This window comes from Lissotriton helveticus, chromosome 4_1 (assembly GCF_964261635.1).
Source record: "Lissotriton helveticus chromosome 4_1, aLisHel1.1, whole genome shotgun sequence".
Classification (NCBI taxonomy): Eukaryota; Metazoa; Chordata; class Amphibia; order Caudata; family Salamandridae; genus Lissotriton; species Lissotriton helveticus.
In genome coordinates this window covers 2116253592-2116278058 of record NC_136063.1, presented here as the reverse complement: position 1 = coordinate 2116278058, position 24467 = coordinate 2116253592, and the positions used below count along the sequence as shown (strand labels likewise).

The 24467-nt window shown below is 47.2% G+C and overlaps 1 protein-coding gene across 1 annotated transcript in view; it reads left to right on the top strand.

The window, feature by feature from the left end:
- Positions 1-24467, top strand: part of CAPN6 (calpain 6) — a 551200-nt gene that overhangs the window by 427974 nt on the left and 98759 nt on the right. The window contains exon 11 of the mRNA XM_078688803.1: positions 14936-15057. Within this exon, the coding sequence (XP_078544929.1) occupies positions 14936-15057 (122 nt within the window). The remainder of the gene's footprint in view (positions 1-14935; positions 15058-24467) is intronic.

The window sequence follows — 24467 nt, the reverse complement described above, 5'->3', positions numbered from 1 at the left end:
TCCATCTCCTCTCTTATGAAGGCACTGCATAAAGAAGCACCACTGTTCTACAAATAAGAAATTCCATACACAAGGTCTCCCTCTATTATAAGGTTTTACCTATCATATAATTTAAATGTGTTTTATATTAAGAGAAGAGTTGCTTATGAAATATGGAAACATTTTCGATACAATGTTGTTTTACTCATATTGCAATGGTTTTTATTAATCATGCAATAAATACATTATTATTATCATGACTTATGGACAGGGGTGCATAGCTTCCCATGAGCTCCGGTAGCTCCCCTTCTCCTAAAGGCACACCAATACAGTCAATGCTTGTCAGCTTTTTCAGGGCAGCTCCTCTACCATGACTACTGCTGGGCTTTTCTCTGGGCGTACTCTTCTTTCTGGAACATCTTGCTTTACCTCTAGGTCCAACAATACTCAGTCCCTTGAACTTAGCTTTTCCTTCACTGCAGCGAGTATTTTTGTGTTTGGGTGGTTAATTACTTCAATCTATATATATAGAAACCAAAGTATGTCAGTTTGTCCTTTATGCATTACTACACCATTCATCTGAATGGCATGAAACTTTGGGAAGTTGTTGAGTACACTCCCGCGAAGGTTTCTGGCAAAAAAAAAATGTGTTAAATATCGGCCCTCCGGCCACCCAGGGCCCTCCTAATCTTTCCAATACTGAACGTTTACACTTTCCGGTGCGACTCGCTTTTGCAATGACCATCAACAAAGCACAAGGACAATCGCTGCAAGTGTGTGGACTAGATTTGGAGAATCCGTGCTTCTCACATGGACAACTGTATGTGGCCAGCTCACGCGTCGGAAAACCTTCTGATTTATTCGTCTACGCACCAGACGGAAAAACGAAAAATATTGTGTATCCACAAGCACTCGAATAAAAAACAGAATTAAAACAACACTTTGAAATGTTTTCCATATTAAAATGAATAAGTTTCAATAAAAATGACACAATGTAAATTGAATGTTATCATAACAAGTTTCCTTAAATTTCCTTTCTTCTGAGATCGCAGTAACGCGCGACGGGTAAGCTAGTATGTTATAAAAGATTGCCAAAGTCAGCAAATTTACATAGGCGAAATCTATTGGCTTTGCCAATACTTTTTGAAGTATTCCCTCATAGCTTTCCCTCCCCATCATATCTCATTGACCCAGTGGCATAAAAAAGCTTGAGGGGGCCCCTCTGCAAAGTACATGGAGGGCGCCCCCACGCTCTGGGCCGAGTCAGGAACTGTCAGGCCAGGGGCCTGCCGCCCGTGCACAGTTCCAGAGGGGGCCCCGTGTAGTTCGGGTGCCCTGGGGGCTAATGTTATGCCACTGCATTGACCTCCTTTGGTATTCCAGACTGATAAGATGCGGCCCTCCCCAGAAGCTCCAAGGAAGACCATCAGGAGCAGAGGATCCCAGGGGAGGAGAGAAGCAGCAGGCTCACTCTGGTACGCAATCAAAAAAATCCTCACTGTGTGTGTGCACAAGTGTGTGTACTTGTGTGTCTGAATGTGACATGTACGGGTGTGTGTGTGTGTGTCTGTGGGTGTGCTGATTTGTCTGTGTGCAAATGAGTGTGCACATGCCTGTGTGTGTACCTGTATGTCTGTGTGTGCAAGTGCATGCCTGTGCTTGCAGTTCCATGTGATTGTTGGTGGAATTCCCTGCAACATGCTTGATGTGGCACAGTGGAAGTAATTTCTGGTAACATGCTTTCCCTGCCACAAAGGTGGTAATCCCTGGCAGTATGCTGGCCCTAACATAGTGGGGGTAGTTACTGGTAAAATGTTGGCCCTGGCAAAATGGTTGGAAGCCCTAGAAGTATGCTGGCCCTGGTGCATGGGTGATAATTCCTGACAAAATTCCAGTTCTGGCACAATGTTGAAAAATCCTAGTGAACTGCTGACACAAGCACAATGGACATATTCTCTGGTAATATGCTGGCCATGGTATACAGCATGTACACCGTGGCACAGTGGTGTTCATTCCTGGTACAATTCTGTCCATGACACAGTGGTGGTAAACACTTTGGGCCTCATTTACAGAAAACTGACACAGCAAGGCTCCACAAGCTATTTTGCTGCGCCAAGCTGCATCATTTTAAAAGTACAGAGATGAGTTGTATAAACAACAATACAGCACATCTGTTTGATTTCCCCTGTGCTGGTGCACAATTGGCTGCCATGTGCCACTGCTGACACCCTTACCTCATGTTGCAAGGGTGCCTGCGTTGCGGGTATGATTGTTTTTGTGCAGAATGGGACCAGGTGCAGCCAGCACAGATCGGAGGTAGGGGGGCAGGAAGGGGGGACGCGTGAGGCAGGGAGGAGGGACGCGTGAGGCAGGGAGGAGGACACAGGAGTGGGGAGTATACGGGAGGGGGGAGAACACGGGGGAAGCGGCTATGAAAAAAATGAAATAAAACATTTTATACACACATTTTTGCCGCTTCCTCGCCCGTCTCTCCTCCATAGTCCTTCCTTGCTTGGCTCAGGGTTGTGATTGGTCTAAGCACCATTTTTCAACACTCGTACGCTGACGGGATGCCTGGGCATGTTCTCCATGTAGGCTGTAATGCAACCTGCACGGAGAACATTCGAAGTGCACAAGACTGTTTTGGGTGGTCCGAGTAGTCATTGCACACTTTAGGAGGGTACTACCACTCCTCCCATGTCCCCGACCCCTCACACAAAGCTGTGAATGGAAGTAGGAGAAAATAAAATGATAATTAACGCAAGTTATACTTTTATTTTCTCTGTCTTTCAATGTAGAAAAGTAGTGGGGCAACGCTCCTCCACCTTAGCGGAGGAGCCGCGACTGGACGGGACACAATCATTGATGGCATTTTAAGAGATAAAAAACGGAGAGAAATAAAATATTTCTCCTTGTTGCGCCTTCTTATGCCTTTCCTGGGGAGGCGTAGGATTCTGACAGATTTCCAGCTTTATAAAACTTTGTAAATCTAGGAATCTGTCAGGTTCCATAGATGTATTGTGGGAACACCCACAGCAACACCCATGGAAGGCCCCTTTCACACAGAGTAACGAGTGAAAGGGGTCCATATTTACAAGGTCATGAAAAGTTGCGCAGGGTGATTTTATGTACCCTTGTAAATATGGTCAGGCCTAAAAAAGTGATGCAACGCGATGCAATGGGCTTGTAAATGAGGCCCAGAGAATGTTCAGCCACTGGTACAGTGGAGGTAATTCCTGGTAAAATGCAGATCCTGACATGATGGTAATTCCTTACAACATGCTGGCCATGACACTATGGTGGTGGTATCTGTTAAAGTGCTAGACCTGACCCAAAGGGAGTAGTTGCTGACAACATGCTAACCGTGGCATGGTAACATGCAGCAACTGGCACAATGGTGGTCATTCCTTGTAAAATGATAGAAATTGCACAATAGTGGTAATCTCTGGTAACATACTGGCCCAATGATGGAAATCCCTGTCCACAACCTGGCTCTGGCACAATGGCAGTAATCTCTGGCATATTGTGAGCTGCACTGCTATTTTTCTGCCAGGGCACTGTAGAAAAGTCAGCCCATATCGCACCCGATGCCCAGGCTGCTGGTGCAGGGCGACTCTTCGTTTCCATCTTGAATAATTACCAAATAAAGAGACGGGCACTGGAAGCAGGAAAACAAGAACAGCGTTTATTACTCAAGAGGAGAGCATGTCATTTGGGACACTCGCATAGTGTCTTCGGGAGGTGCTCTAACAAGTTTCTCTGAGGCTTCGTCTTTTATACACAGGTTTATGACACACACACATCCTCTATTACAATCAGGACATTGTAAAGTACGAAGATATTCCAACACGTGGCTACAGTAGGGGCCCTTATCCTCCATACAATAGGAGGGGGCTGTCATGCAGCTGAGTGTGCTGTTGATTCCGTTGGAACGTGTGCTCCTGATCGAATCTCAGGGGGTGGGGTGGTCCTGATCAATAGTGGCTCCTTTCAAGAGAGGCGAGTGCATACAGTAGTGGGCAATAGACTGTATCCTCAGGCTAAGGGATGACCAACGGTTCGTACAGGCAGTCGGGCTCAGAGGAAGGGGTCATCAAAGGAGGGGTATTCATGGACGGAAAGGAGGTGTTGGTCAGGCGCGGGGTGTGATTCTCAGTGACAGAGTCATGCGGGAGGGGAGGGCTCATGACTTGTGCATGTGAGAGCGGGGGCAGTCAGGGTGCATGGGGAAGCTTGCAGGGTCAGGGAAGGGGCGCTGGTGATCGATCGCAAACTGGGAGACCATGATACCTAAAATGGCTGTCGTGTACGAGTGTGCATGGGTCTATGCTAGCGGGATAACACAGTCAGTGCTTTAGCGATATCCGTTCTACTTACAAAAAGGGGTACAGTGAACACAAATGAACGCCGCTTATGTGTATATACAATGCCAATTTCAACAGTCGCCGCTTTTAAACATAGCTAGTACATTTGTGTTTACCCCAACTGATGGAGTGTACATATAGTCATGTGTGGCCAATGAAATAACGTTCGTCGAATGCTAGTAAATCGAGTGTAGTCATATGCAGTCGATACAATTGGCGGAATACGGTACATATGAATTTACATTCGCTGCGTTATTCATAGATTGGCATAACACGTAGTCGAGGGCAATCAGAAAAAAACGTTCCGACATATTGTAGACTCAGGTTCTGACTTTCTTTTCAATGACATCAACATATAGTAAAAAGTGCTATATGAGACTTTTAGACTTAAGTGACCAAAAACATTTTTAAAAGCAACAAGAATTGAGGGAGAAAGTTCAGGAAGGGGGGTCTTAGTGAAAATGTCTTTTTCAGCGACGAGCCACCACTGGTAGACTCTGTTAGTCCGTTTTTTCTTTTCGTTGGCGCTTTTGAGCACCGGCGGTGGAGCTATAAGTCCAGCTCGGAATCATCCTTACGCGTTGCAGGGCGCGATCAGTCCTCTGCTGTTAGATCACAGTCCTGTTTCCTAACTCATTTCTTAGGGGTGCCTCATGCTGGGCACCTGCGTGTCTTTCTTTTTCCGTGGCAAAATCCCAGTCCATAGTCAAAGTTTATATGAAAGAGTTTGTTGAATAATCGAGGGAAGAGAGGGCGGAGTGGGGCCAGATCTTTGGACATACCAAGGGACCAAGGGAGCAAAGGACAACGAGCAGGCGAGTCCAACAGTCGGACTCAAAAGGGGACGGGGGACTTCAGGCACGAGTGGGTCAGCGAGTCGAGGGCTTCAAGGCAGCCCTTCATTTCCTCCATCTGCTGAGTTTGAACGTTATGCCTCGTCCCGCGTCTTATTGCTCTGCGGCTCCACCTTTGGTTCTGGTCACACGTGTTCCATGATCTGTGGCCAGGCTGTGCGTCACGTCCAGCTCCTCTCCTCCGGTAATGGGATCTTTGAATGGGTAGAAAACAAGTTTTTAGAAAAACTGACAGGAGAAGACATTTATACATCTCAATTCCGTCCCCAATCCTATGTAGGTGGGGAATAAGTTCATCGGTCACAGTCAGAAGTCGTCATTTATGGAGTCTGTAGGAGTGCATTGCTTATGGAATTCATAACTCTGTTCGGTGTTCATTCGTGACGTACGTGGAGAGAAATTGGACCTTTATACACAGTGTATTATATCAATCTCAAAATCGAGTCCTTATGTAGAGACTCGCCCTTCCCTTTAACCCAAGTATCGACACTCTTACATTTCCCTTCGGGGTCGGCTAACCCTTGTAAGTGGGGCGTTATCGTCACGAAGAAGGGGAAGGGGGTGGACGTAAAACATGCTCTTTTCGGGGAGTGAACGTTAATCAAAGTCATCAATTTCGCTTTCGAGGGTAGATGACATGAAGCTGGGGTCAATCGGGGGAAAGGGGACGTTTTGGACAGGGAGCTGGGGTCGATTGGGAGAAGTGGGGTATTCTGGACATCCACATTTAAGTGCAGGGGGGTGGGACAATCGGGGCATTGGGGATCGTATTCCTACCGAGCTTGAGAAACAGAAGGCCATTGACGTTATAGTTCCCTCAGAAAAAGCCAGATTAGGGGACATCCGTCGTCTTACCTGTCCTTTCCTTCATTACCAACTCGGGTTCTATCGTTTTGCAGAAAGGAGAGGTAGTAATATGGCGAGTCACAATTGTTTTGGGTTTGGTCAATTTTGCTGAACACCTTTGCGTTCGAGGAAAATCCAATAATGTTTTGCGCCGGAGGGGCACAACGTCATTATACACGAAAAGAGGAAACGGGGCTTTTGGAAAGAGAAAGAGAGAGAGAGAGAAAGAGAGAGAGAGAGAGAAAAAGAGAAAGAGAGAGAGAGAGAGAGAGAGAGACCACACCCTAAATGGTCCATTCGGTACACGTACGACATGGGGAGAGGAAGCGAGAGGGTGAGAGAGGGAGAGATGTACAATAATGGACCGTTCAGTGCGCGCACACCACAGAACAACAGGGGTTAAGTAACACGGAAACACAGGCAGAGGGATGACGTAGATTCATGCATCACGTACACACAAACTCAGACGGGGGAGACAATACATGTATTATCTACAAGAATCCAAGACAAAACATAAAACAGTTATTGGCCAAAATTATCCCTTTCTGCATGCTGCGCGTTCTTAGCATCCTAAGCTCTTTCTACCTTTTTCTTCTCTTTTAACCGTCGGTTGCCCTTACTGGTGGCTTTGATTGTACACACTTACGCCTTGGGCAATTGGTCATGAACTAACCTGGTCGGGCTAATGCTCACGGTGGTTTATTCGAGTCATTTTTAGCAACTGCGTTTCCAGGCTGGGACAACAGTTGGTGTCAATTTGAAGAACAATGGGGCAGCTTGAAGTTACATGTCTAGGAGGGTGCGAAGAAGGATGCAGTAGATTTTAAATGTACCTCACCTCAAAATATTCCTTAACCTTCCCCATTCAATTAATTGTGGGGTGCTTATTCATTAACGCACGTCATTTTAGTTGTACTATTCGGGGTGCCAAGCGAAGTTATATTTTGTGGTTTTCCCTTCAGGCTGCCCTCCCAGGCGCTAAGTTCAGGGAGAGAAAATAGTCATGGTTTGCTAGTTGCGGTTAGGTACCATAATCAAAACCCTTTTTCCCGTCTCTTCGTCCGTTAGATCACCGTTTTCATACACTGGTCGATATTCCGATGCGACCTGCAGAGAGAGGAAAAAAGAAGGGGCAGGGGCTACATTGATAGACACATTTAGCGTGCATAAACCCAGAAAGGCTTTTACTTACTGCATACTCGGCCTATCTCCACGGGAGGCAGTCCCTGCCAACTGGGCGTTTTTAAGCCCGGGTGGACCGTTAGTGTGACTCTTTTTATACAGGTAGCACATCAAGTATAGGCTAAACACCAGGATCTTTAGTGGTTGCTTTTTGGCTGTACAAAAAGGAAAAAAATGCACACAACGGAAACTTGGACCCTTCATTTTTACAATATTTCTACGTACTATATATTTTTTTCTTTAAACAGTGGTCATTTATTCGAAATTTACCAATTCACACGTGACAACTATGTTCGCTTTTTCCAAAAATCTTTAATAAGAATGTCGGTGCATAAATATGGGCCTACAACCCTGTGGGCCGGCCACGGAGCAGGCTGGAACTGTAGATGCGGGGATACTTTATTAGTAAAAACTTTAGTGGAGTCAGTGGTCGTTTATTTCATAATAAAAGTGCGAAAAGCGCAATAAATCATGTCGAGACTTCAGTGTGAGCGAGTGTCATAAGTGTTGGGCTTCCAACTTTCAATAATCATGATGTGCAAAACTTAAACAACAATTCATTGTCCGAATGTTCAATCAATACCCATCTGATGTCAATTTACCGTCTGAACACATAATCAGTACCCATCCAATATCAATTCATTGTCCGAACCTATAACCAGTACCCATCCCATATCAATTCATTTCCCGAACTGATAGTACACATCCTGAATCCATTAATTGTCCGAACATGTAATCAGTACACATCCTATATCAATTCATGTGGTTGAGAAAACCTCCATACATATCTCATGACACCAGGGCTGAACAATCGGGGTACGACAAGGAGTTGAAAGTCTCATTTGCATCGGCACCATTTTGGGTGCAGTCAGGCAGAACCAGGCATAGTCTAAATGTCTACTAACTCGTGGTTGGCCCAGAGCTTCTTTTGGCAGTCCAAAAGTTCCGTTAAAGGGTAAAAGAAGGGATCGGTGGTCTGAACCATCAGTCAAAAGGGGAGGGAGGCGACAATGTTCCTACCGGGTCATACTGTGCTTTCACCGGAACTGATCCGAACTGTGGTCTGCAGGATTCTAGTCATTCAAACTGAGGCTGGCGACAGCATGGAAGCGCCGACGTCCTGCGGCCACATTTCCATTGTTTCGTGGGCAATCATGGCAGTCATTCCCCATCGGGGGTATCTGCCGGGGTCGGGGACTCCCGCGGCTCCTCTAGAATCTTCAAGGTTGCGGAGAACTATGGTGGTGGAGTCAACAAGTGACCGGGCCATTCCTTAATGCTGGGCCCGCTCTTGCCAGGTCGATCGCCATTTTGAAAGTTCGGCAGCTACCGGCGATCGCGGGGTCAAATGAGCGGACGGGCTCCACCCTGCCGGGCGAGGCGTTGCAGCATCGTCACAGTGGAAGAACCCTTTTCCGGGCGCCTGGAGCGCTGAGGGTGCAGCTGGGAAGCCTCCACCTGGGGAGGCGGGAGAGGCTTGTACGCACCGCCTCTCCCTCCCAGTGCACCCCACGGCGTCTCGCTTGACATTTGTTATGGCCGGACCAGGGGATGAGGACGAGGGGGGGGGGGTCGGAGGCATGTGCAAGACATCCCCCCCAGTGTTGTTGCGGCCGTTATGGAAGAGAAGAGAAATGTCCCGTCCGTCTTTGGGCCGGGCCTCTGGTTAATGGCGGCCAGACGCTCCTTGCCATGACTGGGAGAGAGAGAGAGACAACCTGCAACTCTCCAGTGTTACCGCCACCGCGGCCGGATCCCGTCGGCCTCGGCCTCTGGTTGATGGTGGCCGGACAGGGAGAGGGAGGGGAGGGTCGAGGACACAGACATTCCCTCCCCTGCAACTCTCCAGGGTGGTCGTAGCAATCCCCCTGGCCGGGTCCCGTTGGCCTCGGCCTCGGCCTCTCCTCCGGCTACACCCTACGTGATGATCTCCTGTCGACGGTTGGCGGCAGGACCCGCCCTATATGTGTTGTTTCCGGCTGGGCGTAGCCGCAACCCTGTTGCTCTCTGGAAGTTTCCAGAATGGGGCGGATGTCTGCTGACTTGTATCTTCCCCAGTTTTGCCGTTATTTGGGCGTGGCAGGCGGTGGGACAGACATGTTTGGGGCAGTGAGGGGCAGTGAAGCCTCGTTGCCCTGTGACCGTTGCAATGTCACGCTTGGTTTCTCTTACTGTTTTCAGGTTTCTTATTACGGACTTTTTCTAACGTTTCTTGTTTCTAGGACAGTCATAGGTTTTATCATTAAGTATTGTTATTGTTTCCTTGTTCGTTATTTAATAAAAGTTCATCAGTGGCCTACTGATTTTTGTTTTCCTATTCCTTTCTTTCCAGGTTGTTTCATGCTAAAGTTTCTCTTAACAGGATATAGTGATCACTTCGTTATTATTGTATATGTCCTTTTCACTAGGGGTGCTCTCTGGTCGGGCCAGATGACCTTCCTCTAGTAAATGGTCCGGGTGAGACTGGCGTATCAATCAGTGGGGAGTAGATAGGCATGACAGATTACAACAGGGGACAAAGGTCCGCATTACCTACCCTTCACTATTTGCAAAGACTAGACAGAGCATGGCGACTCTGTGCTTGTTTGCAAATAGAGAATACCTCCAAAAAAGAACCAATTCCAAACAGTCAATGTTCGGACAATCAATCAATCAATGAGGAATGAAATAGGTACGACGTGTTAAAGGTTTGCGTTACCTACCCTTCACTATCGGCAAAGGGAGAGAGAATATTCCTAGTCTTCCCTGTTTGCAGGCAGAGAAGATCCTTAAGAGAACCAACTTCGAACAATTCAATGCTCGATTCAATCAATCAATCAATGGGGAGAAAAATAGGTATGACGGATTACCATGGGGACAAAAGTCTGCATTACCTATCCTTCACTATCTGCAAAGACTAAACAGAGTATGGCGACTCTGTGCTTGTTTGCAAACAGAGAATCTCTCAGAAGCAATCAATAAGTAATACTAGTATTTTCAAACAATCAATCAATCAATTTCGCAATTTGTCGTGTGTCACGACCTTACCCGGACCGGACCATGTGGACAGTTCTTCGCCTTCCTTTTTCCAGCGCCCGATCGTTCTCTTTTCTCCATGTTTTTACCGCAGCAGTCCTGTGGGATTCCAGTCAGGACAATAGGTCACTTGAGAGAGGTCCGTTCGGAATCGGTGAAGTTCATTCAATCGGCAGCCGGACGAGGGCCCTCTCAAGGCAGGTATACTCCAATCATTTAGATGTTCACCCCATCGTCTGGACCTCTCTTACCGGACCTTATGTCGCTGATGGGCCCCGCGTTGGGACGCCAATTGTAGAAAAGTCAGCCCATATCGCACCCGATGCCCAGGCTGCTGGTGCAGGGCGACTCTTCGTTTCCATCTTGAATAATTACCAAATAAAGAGACGGGCACTGGAAGCAGGAAAACAAGAACAGCGTTTATTACTCAAGAGGAGAGCATGTCATTTGGGACACTCGCATAGTGTCTTCGGGAGGTGCTCTAACAAGTTTCTCTGAGGCTTCGTCTTTTATACACAGGTTTATGACACACACACATCCTCTATTACAATCAGGACATTGTAAAGTACGAAGATATTCCAACACGTGGCTACAGTAGGGGCCCTTATCCTCCATACAATAGGAGGGGGCTGTCATGCAGCTGAGTGTGCTGTTGATTCCGTTGTAACGTGTGCTCCTGATCGAATCTCAGGGGGTGGGGTGGTCCTGATCAATAGTGGCTCCTTTCAAGAGAGGCGAGTGCATACAGTAGTGGGCAATAGACTGTATCCTCAGGCTAAGGGATTACCAACGGTTCGTACAGGCAGTCGGGCTCAGAGGAAGGGGTCATCAAAGGAGGGGTATTCATGGACGGAAAGGAGGTGTTGGTCAGGCGCGGGGTGTGATTCTCAGTGACAGAGTCATGCGGGAGGGGAGGGCTCATGACTTGTGCATGTGAGAGCGGGGGCAGTCAGGGTGCATGGGGAAGCTTGCAGGGTCAGGGAAGGGGCGCTGGTGATCGATCGCAAACTGGGAGACCATGATACCTAAAATGGCTGTCGTGTACGAGTGTGCATGGGTCTATGCTAGCGGGATAACACAGTCAGTGCTTTAGCGATATCCGTTCTGCTTACAAAAAGGGGTATAGTGAACACAAATGAACGCCGCTTATGTGTATATACAATGCCAATTTCAACAGCACAAATGTAAATCATTTGAATGCATTGATTTCAAAAGAAGAGAAGAGAATGCCACATGACGGAGTGACGTAATACGAATGCCCACAAGGATCTCCCATCCATTAATGTGAATGCAACTTTACTCCTTGAAGTAGGGCTTAAGAACGTAGCAATAAATGCACTGGGGACAAAGGAAGCACATAGGGTGTACTGTTGAAATGAATATGTATGATGAATACACTAATTTCTTGGGAAAAAATATGACAGAATTAAAGACAATGGGCCCGATTCACAAAGGTAAACTTATACTCTTGTATAACTTTCCTACTTTTCGGCATTCACAAAGCTAAACTTAGACCAAAAGTCAAACTTTACTAATAGTAACTTACCATTGTGAATTCCGAAAAGTAGCAAAGTTCGACTTTTGGTCTAAGTTTACCTTTGTGAATACCGAAAAGTATGAATCGGGCCCAATAGACATAACGTGTGAAAATACTTGATTCTCCATAAAACAAGTGTAGGACTTGGCCCTTCTGGCAGGTTCACCCCAGGTTCACCCCTGAACTTTTTGCTTTTAATGGTGATCTGGTGTTAGTGATTTTTGGCTTCTGCGCACTTCACCACTGTGTCCCAGGGTAAAGTGCGTGCGTGTGGTGAGGTTGACCTGCCCTCCCATAGGAATGCATGGGGAATGCATGTGTCCCTGGTAGTTCCTGATGTGTGGGGAGTGCAGATGCGAGTTTGGTATGTCCGGACTCGTGTTATTAAATGCTGCGCGATGATGTGTGCGGCATAAATGTGTCCAGTGCGGAAGTGCCACTTCTAGAAGTTGGCATGTCTGTGTAATTTATGTGAATTGGCTGTCTGACTTGTGATTGGCTGGAGCTGGCTGGTGAGCCTGGCTCCAGGAGTCAGGATGGGTCTGCCCCGGTGGTGAGGGGAGAGATCTGCATGAGTGATGTGAGGGAGGAGTGCACCTGGGACCTGAATAGGGCTGGGCTTTCCCCACACAATGCTGGCTCCGCCCCCTGTGGTGCGACTGATGACCCTAGTCTGACTAGTGAATGAAGAGAGGGGTTGTGCTTTTAAAAGCACAACATGCATTTTTAGCACAGCACCGCCCGCCGCAATGTTAAAAATACAGGATGCGCCTGCCAGTGTGGCGGGCGCATCATAATCGGGTGTGCGGGACCGCCGCTAGTATTGCGGGCGGTCCCATTCCCCACTGGTATGGCGGGCGGACTAATGGGCCCCTAAGTAAGAGTGAGACTGTGGGCGAGAGTGTAAGAATGAGAGTAAGGGGCTCATTAGTATACCAGTGGGGAATGGGACCGCCCGCAATGCTAGCGGCGGTCCCGCACACCCCATTATGATGCGCCTGCCACACTGGCGGGCGCATCCCGTATTTTTAACATTGCGACGGGCGGTGCTAAAAGCACCGCCCGCCGCAATGCTAAAAATTCATATTGTGCTTTTCAAAGCACAACGTGGCAGGCACCGCGCGGTGCCTGCAACGTTGTTCTTTGAAAGGCAGGGGGTTACCATAGGTACCCCCCATGTGCACCCCGCACACCCCCGGAGTCCATGGGGGCCCGTAATGTGCCCCCAATGCAGACTCCACATGCCTTTCCGTGGCGGCAATGCCACCACCGAAAGGCATTGAAAAATGCACATTCCAATATGGCTGGTGGTGTCTTTCAGACACCGCCACCATATTGAACCCTTTTCCGCCCGGTCTTTCCGACCGCCGCAGGCCCCCCAGCCATTGTAATATGGCGGGGGGTCTTTTCTACAGGGATGGAGGGCGTTTTGCCCCCGCCGGGCCGGCGATGACTACCTCTGGCCCGGCGGGGGCAATCCGCCCGCCATCCTAATGGGGTCCTAAGTGTGTAGGAATGAAGGAGTGGAAGTAATTGTTGATATAAGGGAGAAGAATAATGGCAAGTGGGGTGAGGGGCAGGTAACCATGACGAAACGATGGCTATGACATCATTCTAGATGTATTTATTTGCAGGTGCGCTACCCATGATATCTGTGTGACATTGGTGACAAAATACTGGCATTGCATATTGTAATTAATGCTGGTGTAAGAGGGCATGCATTTCATATGGGAGACACCGATTACAACATACTTGCACTGAAACAATGGAGGTAATTACAGACACATGGAGAGCTCCCACTACACATTTCAGAGACAATGAGGTCAACATCTGGAAAGCGTCAAGCTATATTGGCTTGGCACAACAGTGGCTTAGGAAAATTAGGTTCGAAATGTACTGGATGACCGTATTTGTTTCAAATCTTTCTCAGGGAAGAACCCCCTCTCTCTTCCCTAACACCCTCCTCTCAAATACTTATAGTTGGGTCCACCTTATATTCCATTTCAGTGTTATTCACCTACAAAATCATCATTACCCCGTTTTGGAAATTGTGAAATGAATGCTCTGTAAAGCACTCTGACCGCTTTGTTTTTTGTCAACATCATAAAAAAGCATCAAAAATAAATTGAAAAAAACAATAGACAAAATAATCATTTTTTGGTCTCTTAATAAACACACATACTACCCACGCCTGTCACATCATGGGGAAGACCAGCCTTAATTTTGCAAACTTTTGAAAAATTGTGACCTGAAATCTAGCATAAAGTTATCTTTAATGACAACTGTACTAATTAGGGGGCATATTACCAAGCAATAGCGATAATTATTGCTATTGCTTGGTTAGAGACAAAAATTTACCGCTGAGCTGCGGCGATTTTTATCGCAAATAAACCTTGGTATTACCAAGGTTTATCGCAAATGCAATAAAAATTGTCCGCAATGCATGAATAGCGCTGAAAAGTCAGCGATATTCATGCATTACCGAGCTAATGCTCTTAGCCATGTTATCCACCTCCCATTGGATAACATGGCTAAGTACTGCTCAGGGCAGGTGTTAGCTTTTGGAGATATTCGCGCTTAGCGCGAATATCTCCATAAGTTGGTAAAAGGAGATAGCGATGTTAGCGACTGTTTCCAGTCGCTAACATCTTGGCACGCCCACTTTGCATGTCATTAGTGATAAATATCACTGACATGCAAAGTGGAGCCCAAGATGGTCGCTATCTCCTACTAGCTATCGCTAACTGGTGTTAGCGACAGCTAGGTAATAGGGAGATAATTTTATCTCCGCTTTCTTGGCTTTTAAAGCCAAAAAAGCGGAGATAAACCCCCTTGATAATACGCCCCTAGGTTTCTACAACTCTTTCTAAAGTTCTCAGATGAGAGTGAGTAAGTGAGCAAGTGAGTAAATAATACATCTGAATTAATACACACTAGACTCACCCATTTCTGGGATGCGATCTTTCCTCTGCATCTAGGACTCACTTTATTCACATGGAACCTTATACTTCTTCTAAATGCATTGTGCAGAATGTTTGATACGCAGAGCGACCGATACCAATGACTATACATTTACATTGTTCTTTACCATTCCAATATTGAATTAGTGTCTGAAAAATGAAGTGCCTTTTTAATGGCTGAATACTTTTTTTTCTTAGAGAACTAAAGCTCGATCGGCCGAAAATAACATTCTGGAATTACATTTTTGGTAATCCCCGGAGAGTCACACAGATTTTAGTGCACAGTGTTGAAGGACTAACAATGAAAGATCAGTCAGAAGGTAGGTTTGAGACACACAATTTGAAAAATCTGTGTTTTTTTATGACAACTTAATGGTTGAGATGAAACTAATGAATAACAATTTCTACAGCTGCATGTCTTCACTTGCGCTGCTAATGTGTGATTGTTACAGTAAGAGTGTTGACATTTTGCTTCAACGCAGCTTTGACCATATATTCGAAGAAGCAGTTCAAGATGTTATTATCCTGCCCCGAGTATGTGGAGTCTTTTCTGCTAAAGGTCTTTGACTAAAGGACTTTCACATTTTCCTGACCTTTTCCTCAGAGACATCAGGGCTGACTATTTTTAATAAAAAGATCATGTTGCAGAAATGTAAAAAGTATTGTTACGTTTCACGACATAAATTTAGGGATGGTTACAGATGTATGCAGCATATATAATGGAATATATATATATATATATATATATATATATATACATATATAGATAGATATAGATATATCAAAGCTACACAGATGTGGAGCACTCACATGACGTTTGTAATTTGATTTAATTGAGCAAATGCACTTCGGCACTCTGCCTTCTTCAGTGCTCGTCAACTCACCACCAAACATAACGCACGTTTAAATGCAATCAGAAGTAATTTCATTTGGGAAGCACAGAAACACGGCCAGCAACGAAGAACTAGCAACGTTCTTGGTCACAATCCCAGTCTTACTGGCTGCCATGTCAGTGTGTGCTTTATTGCTTCTTGCCTTATAGTAAACATTTCGTTTTCCATTTATTTTCGTAATTCCCAGTCTCTTATAGACAATTGCAGCATTCTGTCTTGTATAGGGAGAAGAAAAACTGAAATGCCTGATGTCACTCACACGCAGCATGATCCATGTAGTTCTTCATGAAAAAAGGGCCTCTGTGTCTGCAAATGCCGGTGCCAGTGTTAGCTGTATTTCAGTCCCTCGCCTCTGCCAAGGTTTCAAATGTTACACATTGCTATAGGTTTTTGGGTAATATGACCCCGATCGTCCAGTTCAATAATTAACCCCTTCGCTGTGGCGGCTTTTCCGCCGCAGCGCTAAGGGGGAGGCGGGGCCGCACGGCACTCCCATGCTCGTGACGGAGCAGTTCCATCACGGCCCCGCCCGTCTAATAGAACGCTCAGCGCAGGCGCGGAATTTGCGCCGCGCAGGCGCGGCGAGCGGGCCGTGACGGAACCGTTCCGTCACCAGCACAGCCCACCCGAGGCTCGTGACGGAACGGTTCCGTCACAAGCATGGGAGGGGTTAAAAGTATACTCAGGCTGATAGGAAAAGTATTTCCATTTTATCATGGCGGTTCTGGCAGGAATTCAAATAACTGCTCCAGGTATCGCCCACAACAGCCGAACTCAAGGGCGGGTGCTGTAATCCGCTAGCGTGAGGGCGACCTCACATACAAATCAAAGCTACAAGGTAAAAACGTCCCCTAAGTGCCCCACATCTGTGTAGCTTTGATTTTTACGTGATGTCGCCCTCACGCTAGCGGATTACAGCACCCACCCTTGAGTTCGGCAGTTGTGGGCGATACCTGGAGCAGTTATTTATATATATAGATCCAAGAGTTGTCCAAAAACATGTATGGTGGTGCTGCCTCCCCGGCCGGACCGGCCTTGTAAATTCATCCAAGAGTTGTCCACAAACAGAGGCGTACACAAGGGCATGATAAACACAGCACACCTGCGATGTCTTTATTCAGGAAGAATGGCAGCAGTCACGGATATATCACAGCCTTTTCCCTACATGTTTCGGCGCTCCCCTTGCTCACGGGTTAGCGGCTGCTTCTGAGTGGATGCAAACAGGCTGAGTCCCTTAATTAGCCTTTTATCCCCACCAGATGGCTCTCATTGTTCACAGGCACGCTGGGACTTATAGTCCTCTTTGCTGAAATATCCACATTGGATTCCACTTTAAAACAATATTTGATGAGCTCTCCATAGAGCCTCCGATAATGCCATCATTCAAAATCCACCCATTGTGCGCGGTGCCTGCCATGTTATGCATGGAAGTGCACAACATGCCTTCCTGGCATTGTGGCGGGCGGTGCTGAGTGCACTGCCCGCCACAATGTTAGGAATGCAAGATCCGCCCGCCACTGTGGCGGGCGCATCCTAATGGCACCCACGGGACCCCCGCCCTTATGGCGGGCGTTCCCTTTTTACGACGGGATGGCGGGCGGACAAAGTCCGCCCGCCATCCTAATGTGCCCCTAGTTTCCATAGGAAAAGCTTTTTTTGATTTGCGAATAACTTTGGTGTCGTTTGACGAATCTTCCTGGAATTCTCCCTAAAAAAAGTATTTCCAGGTCAGCGCCTATCTTGAAAGTTTGGGGGTGATTCGTCAAGCGGGGGCTGAGAAAAAAGGGGGGTCCCAAAACGTGTTTTCTCCATGTTACATCCTAAACTGCTGGACGGAATCACCCCAAATTTGGCAAAAATGTAGAGCTTGGTTCAGAAAGCGACCTTTTTTAAAAAAATAGTGTGAATCCGTTCAGTAGTTTTTGAGAAATTTAGAAAATAAGAGTAAAAAAATCAATTTCTCATAGGAAATATTGTGCAAGGCTACAGCCGAAACTACTGAACGGAATTACCCCAAATTTGGCAGAAAGGTAGTGCTTGGATCAGAATTGAAATTGAATTGAAAATAAATTTATAAACGCGCAACTTTGCCCGAAGGCATCAAGGCGCCTACAAAGAAAATCAGAAAAAGAAGGAGAAAGCTAACACCCACGGCTATGGATATGCTCTGCCAAAGAGCCAAGTTTTTAAAGCCCTTCTAAAAGAGGGCATTGAAGGTAGGATCCTAATCTCCAAGGGAACCATATTCCACCATCTAGGAGCCAGATTGGAAAATGCTCTGCCTCCCCATTTGGCTCTACGCACCCGAGGTACAGTGAGGAGCAGTTTCGACGAGGAGCGGAGGTTCCTTTCAGGTGAGTACAAGGAGAGGAGATTTTTTATGTCCCCGGACTCCTTCTTATTTAAAGCACCGTATGCCAAGCATAGCACTTTAAATGTGATCCTAGCATCAATGGGGAGCCAGTGCAGGGATTTCCTGGCAGCGGTCGCAGACGACCTTTTTGGGAGATCCAGGACAAACTTCGCCGCAGCGTTTTGCACCGATTGAAGACCTCGCAGCAGACCTTTATTGGCCCCGGCATATAGGGCATTGCAATAGTCGAGCCTAGATGTTATCAAGGCCACGACTGTCTGTTTTCGAGCTTGCACCGATAGATAGTATTTGATTTTGCGCAAGATTGCGATGATGCCCCAGCAAGTGGAGATAGTCCGCCGTACTTGAAGAGCCATGTCAAGGGAGGGATCAATCATGACCCCCAGATTTCGTGCTGCCCGCGTTGGAGCCGGGCAGGTCCCCAGAGATTCCGGCCACCATTCCGCCGACCAGATGTCTTCCTTCTCGCCGAATACAAGGATCTCTGTCTTTTCGCCATTTAGCCGCAGTGAATTGTTGATCATCCAGAGGGCGACTGCCTCCATACAGAGTCTAAACTTGGAGGCAGAAGAGCTGACAGATTCGGCGAGAGACAGTAAGATCTGAGTGTCATCGGCGTAAGATACTACCTCCATCCCAAAAGATCTAATGAGCCGGGCCAGGGGGGTCACATAGATATTAAACAGGGTCGGACTTAACGCCGACCCCTGTGGGACCCCCCAATTCAGCGGCAGGGATGGAGATAGGAACTCTCCCAGCTTCACTCTCTGTTCCCTCCGGTCCAGGAAAGAGGCTAACAAGCTTAACGCCTGCCCCTCCACCCCTATCTCCCTCAGACGAGATGTTAAGACGAGGGGAGACAGGGTGTCAAACGCAGCTGTGAGATCCAGAAGGATCAGCAACGTACTTCCGCCCCTATCAACGGTGGTGCGGATGTTATCAAGCACCACGGTAAGGGCGGATTCCGTGCTATGACCCCTCCGGAAGCCATGCTGCGAGTGATCCAAAAGACCGGCGGTCTCCAGAAAGGCAGAAAAGTGCTGGTGTAGATGGATTTCCAGCATCTTAGCAGGAGCTGGGAGCAGCGAAATGGGGCGGAAGTTTTTCAGCACTTCTGGGTCCAATGACGGCTTCTTCAAGAGCGGCTTCACAACCGCTTTCTTCCATTGGGAAGGGAAAATGCCATCGCTTAAGGCCTTGTTCATTATTTGAAGTAGCGGGGGCAAGAGGGTCTCCTTGCATTGTTTAATGATATTAAGAGGACAGGGATCAAGGGGCGAACCAGATTTGGTCTTGCTCAACAGCACTTCCAGTTCCTGTAAGGAAAGTGGAGGAAAAGTAGACAGCGAGCTCGAACTTGCATGTCCAACTGGTTCAATATCAGGGGAGATCTGGGGAACAAGAGGGACAGGTAGAGATACAGAAATCCTTTGGAGCTCAAGAGTCGCGACAATATCGTCGATTTTATCCTGAAAGAATTCAGCTATGTTATCACATAGCTGCTGTGAGTTAGAAACAGGATCGGGAGTCTTCAAAGTAATTAAAGAGTCAACGATGTTGAAGAGCTCTTTCGATGAAGTAAGAGCCCCAGTAAGGTTGGAAAAGTGTACTTGTTTGACTCTAATAAGCTCCGTCCTGTATTCCCTAAAAAGATTTTTATGAGATTCTCTATCTTGCATGTTCCCACTAGATCTCCAACACCGTTCCCGCCTTCTACAGGCTTGTCTCAATAGCCTTAGGGATTCAACATACCAGGGGGCCGAAGGTCTTTTTCTAGCATTATAGCGTAAAGAGAGAGGTGCGAGCACATCCAGCGCTGCGGAGGTGACATCATCGAACCTCTGCACCGCGGAATCAATGTCCTCATCTCTCAAAGTTAGAAGGGTAGAGGTTAGGGGTGCCAAAGAATCATTGGTTACCTTCCTCAAATTCCGCTTAGGTTCCATTTTACTGGGACCCTTAGGTATATTATTGGTAGGGGTCATCTCCAACAACAACGGAACGGCGAAGTGATCTGACCAGGAGAGCGCCAGAGGTGCTTCCACTGACAGCCGTCTATCATTTGTGAAAACTCCGTCCAAGGTGTGACCCGCCTGATGCGTAGCACCCTTGACTAGTTGCTGCAAGCCACAGGCAGATAAGGTATCTAGGAGGCATTTGGTGTCATTTACCTCGAGATTTTCCAAATGGAAGTTCATGTCTCCCAGAACTGTAACCGCCTCGGATCCAAAATATGGTTCCAGAATGGTGAGCAGATGATGAGTGAAATCCACTCTGGGCCCAGGGGGTCTATAAATAAGCACCCCCTTGAACGGGATGGAGTGAGGTGCATTGATGGAAAAATGCAAGGCCTGGATAGCCTCACCCGGAGCAGATAGGGGCGTCGTATGACACGAGTAGGAGTCCTTATACAGGATGCCAAGCCCTCCACCGACACGTCCCACTCTATCTAACCTGACCAAAGTATAGCCCTCTGGGACCGCTTCAACGAGGTCCGGCCCCGAGGATTCTTTAGCCCAAGTTTCCGTTATAAAGACCCAGGAGGGGTTATAAACCCCCACGAAATCCTTAAACGAAACATTATTCCTGATCAGCGATCTAGCGTTGATCAGGTACCCAAGCTCTCTAGTAGTATCTGAAGGATGGCCTGCCAGAGGGGTTGAGTTAGGATATGCACATGGGGGCCCGACATCGATATGATGTGACCAGCAACATCCACAAATGGAGGCCGATCGTACCGCCTCAGGGGGAAACGTATGATGGCAGGGTAATCGCCCAGGTTTCAGATCTAACAGTGCCTGAAGAGGATATAAGAACCGCCTGGGATGAGTCCCAAAACCAGTGGGCGTCCCCTCGTCCAGCTCGTCCGTAGCGCGGACGGGCGCAGACGGGCTGGACTCTGGCGTGACTCCGGCGTTACTGCGGCACACACGCCGTGCGCACGCGCCGTGCGCTAGCATCCCTGGGTTAACATAGGGCTCAGGCTAGTGAACCTGACTGCTGGAGCGCTGACCTGCACTGGCCTCAAGCGTCCCTTTCTAACCCCTAAGATGGCGGCAAGGGTGACGAGGAGCAGACAGAAGACCCGCTAAATCGCGGTGAGGGCACACTTTAAATGCAGGTATGTGGGCAATTATTTTAAAATCAAGGTTTACTTAAAATAAACATCAAAGTAAATCGAAAAACGGGCATTTAAAAATTCATAGCGCTTGGAGCACAGCGGTAACATGCAGCAGGGAGTAGCCTTATCAAGGCTGACCTTACCTCTAGCCAGCTCTTAAATACACTGCGCGCTTCACGCTTGCCTCAGTCCAGTCAACCTGACTGCTGGAGCGCTGACCTGCACTGGCCTCAAGCGTCCCTTTCTAACCCCTAAGATGGCGGCAAGGGTGACGAGGAGCAGACAGAAGACCCGCTAAATCGCGGTGAGGGCACACTTTAAATGCAGGTATGTGGGCAATTATTTTAAAATCAAGGTTTACTTAAAATAAACATCAAAGTAAATCGAAAAACGGGCATTTAAAAATTCATAGCGCTTGGAGCACAGCGGTAACATGCAGCAGGGAGTAGCCTTATCAAGCAATGCAACCTTTTTTTCAATGGTGTAAATCCGTTCAGTAGTTGCTGAGAAATTAGAAAAATAAACATTTCGATATCTGGCCGGAGCCTAAGTCACATGCACGAGCTTTACTGTGATTGGCTGTCAACACTCCAAACCAGGAAGTGTTGGCAGCCATCTTGTGGCTCGGTAGAAGCGAGTCACCAGAAAACAGAGAAACAAAGGTATGAAATAAGAGAAGGGGGCAGGGTAGAAACACACTGACCCCTAGGCCTGCCAGGGAGTCCCAGAAGGACCCCCAGGGTCTAGAAAATTATTAAAAAAACAAATAAAACTGGCGCAATTCGCGCTGGGGTTGTGGGTTCCTGCGTTTTATTTTAATGACACCTTTGGGTGGGCAAGGTTCCATGGGCATTTCTTAAAAAATTATAGTGGATGGTCGCAGGGTTTGTGGGGGCCGGCTGGGTTCTGGCCAGCCCGGGGCATCACTCATGTTGGGAGGGGGTTTGCGTGGCCCCTCTCCTAGAGCCCTCTATGTGCTAATAACTTTGGCGTCGTTTGACGAATCTTTATTAAATTATCCAAAAAGTTTCTCTTTTTTGATTAGCTCCTATATTGAAAGTGTGGGTCTGAATGGTGTAGGAGGGGCTGAGAAAAAAGGGGTTCCCAAAACATGTTTTTTCCATGCAATTTCATACGAAACTTTACAGAACAGTATAAATGAAACTGCTGAACGGAATTACACCAAATTTGGCAAGCAGAAAGGTGATGGTCCAATAAAAACGATTTTGTTCAAATGGTGTAAATCCGTTCAGTAGTTTTTGAGAAATATCAAATTTTACAGATACTGATATTTGAGAATTCTGACATCTGATTGGCTGAGGGGTTACGAGCACGAGCTTCCGGCTCATTGGCTGTAAACTGTTGAAACCAGGAAGTGTTGGCAGGCATTTTGTGACTTAGTCTGTTAGATCGCATCTCTCTGTGTGGAAGCCATCGGGTCCGCAGTTTTACCTGTGCGAGGTGACACTGGCATCTGTGTCTGTATGAGATACCCCTTTCACGCTGCCTCTCCCCACATCACCAGGTCGCGGTTATGCCTTTAGAAGCCCGCCTGTCGGCTCGGAGCTCTGTGAGTCAGTCCGTCGGCATGACCCCTACACTACCCAAACTCCTCTGCACTGTCGTAAACTGTAAACACTACTCGCAGCACGATCCCCAACACTAACCAAACACCACTGCATTGTCGTAAACCCTAAAACACTACCCCTAGCAGGACCCCCTACACTACGCAAACACCACTGCAGTAGCCTAAACCGTAAAACACTACTCCAGCACGACCCCGTACACTACACAAACACCACTGCACCACCATAAACCCTAAAACCCTACTCCCAGCACAACCCCCTACACTACCCAAACACCACTGTTCTACCCTAAACCCTAAAACACTACCCCCAGCACGACCCCTACACTACACAAACACCACTACAGTACCCTAAACTCTGAAACATTACTCCCAGCATGACCCCCTACACTACACAAACACTACTGCACTACCCTAAACCCCAAATCACTATCACCAGCATGACCCCTCACACTACCCAAACACCACTACATTGTCGTAAACTCTAAAACACTCCTCCAGCACGATTCTCTACACTACCCAAACACCACTGCACTACCTTAACCCTAAAACACTACCTGCAGCACGAACCCCCAAACACTACAAAAACACCACTGCACTACTCTAAATCCTAAAACAGTACTCCCCGTATGACTTCCCACACTACACAAACACCACTGTGCTACCCTAAATACTAAAACAATAACCCCAGCACGACCCCCATTATAGTTAGAAATTAGCATTTAAAAAACCTTTGAAATTCACTGAAAAAACCACAGGTTTCAGGGACGTTATAGTTACAAATTAGCATTTAAAAAACCTTTGAAATTCACAGAAAAAAACATAGGTTTTATGGACGTTATTGTTAGTTGGCCATTTCACTCCTACAAAACCATAGAAATTCCACCGTTATAGTTAGTTCAACTAACTATAACTCGCGCCCCCGGACTCAACTGATGGGTTAATTGACACTACAACTCCCGGCATGCTATTCGCCAGAGAGTGCATGTCAAAAGCGGAAATGCACGTTGTTAGTGTTTCCGTGCTTGCCAGTTTCTGCCCCATGAAGAAGGAGCAACTGCTCCGATATGCGTCAGGACAGAGATGAAGTGGAGTACATGTTCCGTTTTTTTCTAATAAAGATTCAGCAGAATTATTTTGTGTGGAGTGGCGTCCTTAAAAGCTCGGGGCATCTTGGAGGAATGTTTATACACGGCGGTTCCGGCCGTGAAGGATGCGCCACCTGTTAAAATGAAATACAGGACTGCAAGGCTTAAATTGGATGGAGCCTGACAGCAGCACGCAAAATTGGAACATTTGAAACCGGACTGTTAACTTCCAAGGCCCACCATATGGCTACAACATTGTTTAAATTGAAAGAACATTGCCTGGCAAAAACACAGACCCAACTGATGGGTTAATTGACACTACAACTCCCGGCATGCTATTCACCAGAGAGTGCATGTCAAAAGCGGAAATGCCAGTTGTTAGTGTTTCCATGCTTGCCAGTTTCTCCCTATGAAGAAGGAGCAGCCACTCCGAAACGCGTCGGGACAGAGATGAAGTGGAGTACATGTTCCGTTTTTTTCTAATAAAGATTCAGCAGAATTATTTTGTGTGGAGTGGCGTCCTTAAAAGTTTGGGCATCTTGGAGGATTGTTTATACACGGCGGTTCCGGCCGTGAAGGATGCACCACCTGTTAAAATGAAGTACAGGACTGGAAGGCTCAAACTGGATGGAGCCTGACAGCAGCACGCAAAATTGGAACATTTGAAAC